This window comes from Triticum dicoccoides, chromosome 6B (genome assembly GCF_002162155.2).
Source record: "Triticum dicoccoides isolate Atlit2015 ecotype Zavitan chromosome 6B, WEW_v2.0, whole genome shotgun sequence".
NCBI lineage: Eukaryota > Viridiplantae > Streptophyta > Magnoliopsida > Poales > Poaceae > Triticum > Triticum dicoccoides.
Window position 1 is genome coordinate 689,806,753 of NC_041391.1, and position 8,469 is coordinate 689,815,221.

Below are 8,469 nucleotides of genomic sequence, written 5' to 3' on the forward strand. Positions count from 1 at the left end.
TTGTCTCCTACATATTCTACGAAGATCTTTATCGGTCGAACTGTTATAATAACATACGTAATTCCCTTTGTCTATTGGTATGTTAATTTCCCGAAATTCGATCGTCGGTATCTTCATACCTAGTTCAATCTCGTTACCAGCAAGTCTCTTTACTCGTTCCGTAATACATCATCCTGCAACTAAATCATTAGTCACTTTGCTTGCAAGGCTTCTGATGATGTGTATTACCGAGAGGGCCCAGAGATACCTCTCGATACTCGGAGTGACAAATCCTAATCTCGACCTATGACAACTCAACAAACACCTTCAGAGATACCAGTAGAGCATCTTTATAATCACCCAGTTACGTTGTGACATTTGATAGCACACAAGACATTCCCCGGTATCCGGGAGTTGCATAATCTCATAGTCGAAGGAATATGTATTTGACATAAAGAAAGCAATAGCAATAAAACTGAACGATCATAATGCTAAGCTAACGGATGGGTCTTGTCCATCACATCATTCTCCTAATGATGTGATCCCGTTATCAAGTGACAACTCATGCCCATGGTTAGGAAACCTTAACCACCTTTGATCAACGAGCTAGTCAAGTAGAGGCTCACTAGGGACACGGTGTTTGTTATATATTCACACATGTATTTAGGTTTTCGATCAATACAATTCTAGCATGAATAATAAACCTTCATCATGAATAAGTAAAAATAAAATAACAACTTTATTATTGCCTCTAGGGCATATTTCCTTCAAGTAGTATAGGCATAAAGGCGTGCTTGTTGAAGGAAATAATATCCAAAATCCATTTTGGGCAATTGGCTAGCACCTTCTAGGGTGGTGTATTGTACATGACATTGTAAATGCTAGATGATTTGGCCCTCATAAACATGAAATGTTTTCTTGTGTCTACATTATAGCACAATAATGCATGGTTCTAGCACATACAACATTCAGAAATTAAATGAAATATGTAGACCACCAGGAGCATGTCGAACAGATCGAGGTTGGCACCGTGGTATCGACCAACAGCAGGATGCATAATCTTTTCATAGTACAAGCTACAACCAGCGATGGTTTGGGGTCACCTACTAGTGTGGAATTATTATAAGTAAACATCACATACCCACACAATTCATCGAGATAAAGTGGTGTGAACAAATACTGAAACTTGTATTATTAGACGTACCTAGGTCAAGTTTAACACACGAAACACAAGAAGGGTTCCTTGTCCCCACGATTTACAATTCAGCAAAGAAGTACTTGGGGACGATATCAACACAGGTGGTCTCTGCTTTTCTTTTAGCAAGGAAATTTGCATGGAACCAGCTATAGCCTTTGAGAGCTCTCCCGCTAAAGCTATGCACTTTTAAAGCTCAATTGAAAATGACGTTAATAGCCTGCCATTTCATGCTATAGCGCTAAATTGGAGTCATTTAGCCCGCTAAGCCGCTATATAAGACCATCCTTCTACAATACTTTTTTTTTGTTCTTGTTTCAGATTTATATATGATGCATTGATGCGAAGCTTGGTTATTGAATTAGCACACCTGATTGGTGGTCGGCTTTTGATGTGCTTTCACCGCCTCAAGAAAACACTACTCTAACACAAAAAAATCACTCCCTCTGTAAAGAAAAATATAAAAGTGTTTAGATCACTACTTTAGTGATCTAACACGAAGGGTGGGCCGACCGGCTGAATATTATGTTCATCTTTTCTAAATCAAAGTTATTAGAAGTATAATAAAGCATTAAAATACATCAAATTGCACTTGTATAGAAAAAATAGCTCATATCGAATTTGTGCATATAATTTGCAAATTTGAACCTATATTGAATAAAATATTCACGCTATATTTGAAAATCTTCCAATAAAATCACAAAATATTTTGTGATGTAGGTAAAAATATCTTGTACTTCAAGAAAAATGTCTGTATTTACTAAAAAAATGTCCACATATTTTGAAACAATCATTTGTTTGTGGAAAATATTTTTGTATTTACCAAAAACTCAAAAAAGTATTAATAATAAATAATTAGATATAAACAAAAGTCAGGGAAACATATTTTGAAAAATAAAAAGGAGAAGGTACAAAAACAAGAAATAGAGAAAAGATCGAAAAACAACAACAACAACAACAACAACAACAACAACAACAACAACAACAACAACAACAACAACAACAACAACAAGGACAAGAATAAATAAGCCAGAGATACCTATTTCTACATAGGCAGAAATTGGTGCGCTTTGGGTCCACAGGGGAACCCAATTCCCATTCAACGCCTTAAGCGCCCGTTATAGGCATACCTGCACGCAATTCACATCCCTTAAACGCTTCTAACAGGTCTTTGATATTGTGCCCAATGCCGAAGTTATTTTCGATACATAAGTAATTGGGCTGATCCACAATGGTGAACTGTTCCGAACAATTTATTTATTCTTTTGTTTTTGTGTTTTTTCATTTTCTTATTTTATTCTTGGTTTAATATTTTGGCAAAATATTCTTAAATTTTCATTTTTAATTTTGTTCTTTCCCAAATTCATGAATTTTTTTCAATTTTAAGAAATTTTTAGTAATTCCCTAACTGTGTTAATTGTATGAAATATTTCCAAACTTGGTATTTTTTAAAAATATGAACTTTTCAAATTTATGAACATTTCAAATTGATGAAGTTTTGTAAAAATTATAAACCTTTTTTTCTTATTTATGTTTGTTAATTCATGAACTTTTTCAAATCCATGAATATATCTCGAATCCATGAAATTCATGATTTTTTCCAAATCTGCTAACCTTTTTGTAAATTACAAAAAGATTCAAATCTAAGAATTTTTTTCAAAAAGTGAAGGATTCCCTGGTGAATTGTTAACCGGTGAACCGTGAACCAATCGAACGAGCACTGCCTCGCTACCTCGTGAACCAAGAAAACAAACAAGTAGCCGGTTGTTGGGTCGGCCAACATGAGGTGGCGGCGAGCACTACCTCGCTACGTGGTGCGGCGGCCGCTGAGGTGGAGGTCTCTAGGGGCCAATCGGATTGCTGAAAAACGGAGCAAAATTATTTCATACTCCTACATGTGAAGTGTAAAGGTTGACATCAGGCCGCGTACTAGTGAGCCTACAATCCGTGAAAGAGCTTTGCTTCGAGCAATACGCCGACATCGCCTAATCATTTGCATCAAAAATCATAAACTTGCCTAAAAATATCGAAAATCCTAAACCTACGGACATGGGTTACAGATGTGTCCTGTCCTCACTAATCTCCCATAGTTTTACTTTGTGACCCCCCTTCCGCCTATTTTCAATCAGATATTGCCACCTCAACATTTTTTGTAGGCTTAATTCCCTAGGATTTGGTCCGTGTTGCAACTAGCAAAACTCCGCCTGCATGAGTCACTTGGTGTGACGATTTTTTCCCTTTTTATATAGATCTCAAATACTATCTCCGTCTCATAATATAAGAGATTTTTTTACACTTTTTTTGCGGGTAAAACAATTGTATTACTCCACCATCGGAGGAATACAATCAACAATGTTCAGCTCAATTACATTAGGAGGTCCAGACACTAACCATGACATGGTTCTACCTTCCATACGAGCAAAAATAGCTAAAAATTGCTAACCTTATTCTGTGAACATCTAACATGAGTAATATAGTTCTACGGAGTTTTAGGAGTAGCTTAATCTTCATTTTTGACACTATACTAGTGTAAAAAACGCTCTTATATTATGAGACAAAGGGAGTATGCATATATTTTCACTATTTTTATAAAAAGTGTAATAACAAGGGAAAAGGAAAGTTTAGCACCTTGCAACTGAAAAAAATGTTAGGGAAATTTTTAAAAAGAAGTATCCATGTATTTAAAAAATGTCCTTTTGTTTATGATCATCCTTTTGACAACAAGGAATATATAGTCTCTTTGTGCTGTTCGGAGACAGACTGATGGGTCTAAAGAGCGCCACTAAGGGCATTTTTGGCCGGCCAGTAACGGGAATAGACGTCAAGAGACGTGGGGACCGGATTATCCTGGTCAAGCTGGTAGTTGAGGACTTGGTTCTCAATGTTATCAGCGCGTATGCTCCGCAAGTAGGCCACAATGAGAACACCAAGAGGGAGTTCTGGAAAGGCCTGAAAGACATGGTTAGAAGTGTACCGATTGGTGAGAAGCTCTTCATAGGAGGAGACCTCAATGGCCACGTGGGTCCATCTAACACAGGTTTTGAAGGGGCACATGGGGGCTTCGGCTATGGCATCAGGAATCAAGAAGGAGAAGATGTCTTAAGCTTTGCTCTAGCCTACAACATGATTGTAGCCAACACCCTCTTTAGAAAGAGAGAATCACATCTAGTGATTTTTAGTAGTGGCCAACACTCTAGCTTGATTGATTTCATCCTCTCGAGAGGGGAAGATAGGCGTGTGTGCCTAGACTGTAAGGTGATACCTGGAGAGAGTGTTGTACCCCAGCATAAGCTGGTGGTTGCTGACTTCCGCTTTCGGATTCGTGTCCAGCGGGATAAGTGGGCTAAAGTCGCTAGAACGAAGTGGTGGAAGCTCAAGTGGGAGGTAGCTCAGGCGTTCAAGGAGAGTGTCATTAATGAGGGCCCTTGGGAGGAAGGAGGGGATGCGTACAATGTGTGGATGAAGATGGCGACTTGCATTCGTAAGGTGGCCTTAGAGGAGTTTGGAGTGTCCAGGGGAAGGAGAAGCGAAGATAATGATACAACATAGAGAGCACACAACATAGAGAAGTACAAGATGGCGAAGAAGGCCGCAAAGCGAGCTGTTGGTGAAGCAAGGGGTCGGGCGTATGAGGACCTCTACCAACGGTTAGGCATGAAGGAAGGCAAAAGGGACATCTATTAGATGGCCAAGATCCGAGAGAGGAAGACGAGGGATATTGGCCAAGTCAAATGCATCAAGGAGGGAGCAGGCCAACTCTTGGTGAAGGACGAGGAGATTAAGCATAGATGGCGGGAGTACTTCCACAAGCTGTTCAATGGGGAGAATGAAAGCTCTACCATTGAACTGGACGACTCTTTTGATGAGACCAGCATGCGTTTTGTGCGTCGAATCCAGGAGTCTGAGGTCAAGGAGGCTTTAAAAAGGATGAAGGGAGGCAAGGCGATGGGCCCGGATTGTATCCCCATTGAGGTATGGAAAGGTCTCGGGGACATAGCGATAGTATGGCTAACCAAGCTTTTCAACCTCATTTTTCGGGCAAACAAGATGCCAGAAGAATGGAGACGGAGTATACTAGTACCAATCTTCAAGAACGAGGGGGGTGTTCAGAGTTAGTACTAATTACCGTGGAATTAAGCTGATGAGCCATACAATGAAGATATGGGAGAGAGTCATTGAGCACCGCTTAAGAAGAATGACAAGCGTGACCAAAAACCAGTTTGGTTTCATGCCTGGGAGGTCGACCATGGAAGCCATTTTCTTGGTACGACAGCTTATGGAGAGATATAGGGAGCAAAAGAAGGACTTGCATATGGTGTTCATTGACTCGGAGAAGGCCTATGATAAGATACCGCGAAATGTCATGTGGTGGGACATGGAGAAACACAAAGTCCCAGCAAAGTACAATACCCTCATCAAGGACATGTACGATAATGTTGTGACAAGTGTTCGAACAAGTGATGTCGACACTGATGACTTCCCGATTAAGATAGGACTGCATCAGGGGTCAGCTTTGATCCCTTATCTTTTTGCATTGGTGATGAATGAGGTCACAAGGGATATACAAGGAGATATCCCATGGTGTATGCTCTTTGCGGATGATGTGGTGCTAGTTGACGATAGTCGGGCGGGGTAAATAGGAAGTTAGAGTTATGGAGACAAACCTTGAAATCGAAAGGGTTTAGGCTTAGTAGGACTAAAACCGAGTACATGATGTGCGGTTTCAGTACTACTAGGTGTGAGGAGGAGGAGGTTAGCCTTGATGGTCAGGTGGTACCTCAGAAGGACACCTTTCGGTATTTGGGGTCAATGCTGCAGGAGGATGGGGGTATTGATGAAGATGTGAACCATCGGATCAAAGCCGGATGGATGAAGTGGCGCCAAGCTTCTGGCATTCTCTGTAACAAGAGAGTGCCACAAAAGCTAAAAGGCAAGTTCTACAGGACGGCGGTTCGACCCGCAATGTTGTATGGCGCTGAGTGTTGGCCGACTAAAAGGCGACATGTTCAACAGTTAGGTGTGGTGGAGATGCGTATGTTGAGATGGATGTGTGGCCACACGAGGAAGGATCGAGTCCGGAATGATGATATACGAGATAGAGTTGGGGTAGCACCAATTGAAGAGAAGCTTGTCCAACATCGTCTGAGATGGTTTGGGCATATCTAGCGCAGGCCTCCAGAAGCTCCAGTGCATAGCGGATGGCTAAAGCGTGCGGAGAATGTCAAGAGAGGGCGGGGTAGACCGAATTTGACATGGGAGGAGTCCGTTAAGAGAGACCTGAAGGATTGGGGTATCACCGAAGAGCTAGCTATGGACAGGGGTGCATGGAAGCTTGCTATCCATGTGCCAGAGCCATGAGTTGGTTGCGAGATCTTATGGGTTTCACCTCTAGCCTATCCCAACTTGCTTGGGACTAAAGGCTTTGTTGTTGTTGTTGTTCAGTAACGGGAATAGTTTCGTTGTACTACTGATGGGATCATCAAAACAGTTCATGTGCCATCTGCACATTGCTTTTCTACAACAGATTGCAAACATCACCAATGTCCACACAAACAAGTCCTTGCTTGGTTCAGGCTCACAACTCTATTTCAGTACCGACGTCGATGTGTACGCTGCAAGAACCGGGCTGCACAGGTAGGAGCAGCCTCTTGTTTCCATTGCTCAACATGATCGTCACGTCGCGCATGGTAGGCCTGTCCTCCGCGCTATCCTGGACGCATAGAAGCGCGATCTGGATGCACCTCATAACGTCCATCTCCGGGTACTCCTCGCCAAGCGAATCATCCACCAGCTCGTCGCACCTCTGCTCTCTCCACAGCTGCCAGGCCTGTCATTGTCCAAAGCAGATTATGTATGTGCTATAAAAAAGTATGTCTTGCAGTCAAAGTAAGTACATAAACGATCATTTTTCTGAAAAGGAAAACAAGGAGATGAACCTATGTACAGAGATTATCTTGTGCGGCCTTGCGGGGAACTTATATATAGAGATTGAAGCAGGAACTAGCTAGTACATAATGATTACTGGCTTAGTAGGGATATTGAAGCAAAGCTACGTGCTAATTCTTTGGTTTTGACATATTTGATTTTACTCACATATTTCCTGAGCTCATATGATCTTCCGGATAATTCGTACGAACCGACGGCGCTCTTCCCACTTATGATCTCGAGAACTAGGATGCCGAAGCTGAAAACATCAGACCTTGTTGAGTAGACATTCTGGGAGTAGTACTCCGGTGCGATGTATCCACTGTAATGAAACAATATATGGCAGTAAGCTCACTATAAACATTATTATCTCGATCAAGGGAAAATGACTGGTGACAAACACTCATTTGCTCAAATCATTTTCAATGTTGATTGAATTTTTTATTCAATAAACCTAGTACTATTGCTATCGCAGATCTGCAATAAAAATCGCGGAGATGAGGAGAAGTTGTCCACTTAATTGACTTAAGTATGAGAATGACTTGTTCAAGTCAACTTTGATATACGTCATAAGGTATGAAGATTCATGCATTAGACAACTCCCTTGGCTTGTGCAATACGTTTTGAATGCACATAGACTACTAAATTTCGGCTCCATGACCTTTACACTATGATATTATACATGCATGTATTGCACACACACATATTAGGTCTAGTTAGGACAAACTTTTGACCAATAATTATGCTATTATTTGTAACTTTTGTGTTGCAAAAAATAAAAATAAAAAGCATTTTGCAACATGAATCTAATACGTCGATTTTATGTCACATAAAGTCCATACTAACAGAGTAGTTGTTGGTAACCCTGTTCAAATGAAATCTAATATTTGAAATATTTTGAAACCAGGGGGCAATGATGAATCATGGAACTCAACTTACTCTGGATTAGCATGGCACTTCAAGAAAAACACTGAAATATATCCATCATTTCAATTAGATTTTGTTACTAACTAACTATAATTCCAGTCTCAAATGTGAAGATTGTAAAATCAAAACCTTACAATGTTCCCATAGCCGTTGTCGTATTTGATTCTGTCACGCTGGAGAGGCATATCCTTGCAATCCCAAAGTCAGAAATTTTTGGGTTCATTTCATGATCTAATAGGATGTTGCTTGGTTTCATGTCTCTGTGGACTATGCATTCATGCGCATAGTCATGCAGATAGAGAAGGCCTTCTGATATCCCTTCGATTATGCCACGACGTACGGGCCAACTCTTCTTTGCTCTTACCCCTATTTAATTCCAATATGCAAATGTGAATATCAAGATACAAATTTATTTATTTCACTACATTAAATAAATAGAGATT

General features: G+C 40.5%; 1 protein-coding gene across 1 annotated transcript in view; it reads right to left on the bottom strand.

Annotated features, from left to right (window-relative positions):
• Nucleotides 1-6,639: 6,639 nt before the first annotated feature.
• Nucleotides 6,640-8,469, bottom strand: part of LOC119325368 (cysteine-rich receptor-like protein kinase 10) — a 6,286-nt gene continuing 4,456 nt past the window's right edge. Inside the window, exons 5-7 of the mRNA XM_037599121.1 lie at nucleotides 8,161-8,392; nucleotides 7,268-7,421; nucleotides 6,640-7,001 (exon numbers count right to left, since the gene is read on the bottom strand). Of these exons, the coding sequence (XP_037455018.1) occupies nucleotides 6,750-7,001; nucleotides 7,268-7,421; nucleotides 8,161-8,392 (638 nt within the window). The 3' untranslated portion in view covers nucleotides 6,640-6,749. The remainder of the gene's footprint in view (nucleotides 7,002-7,267; nucleotides 7,422-8,160; nucleotides 8,393-8,469) is intronic.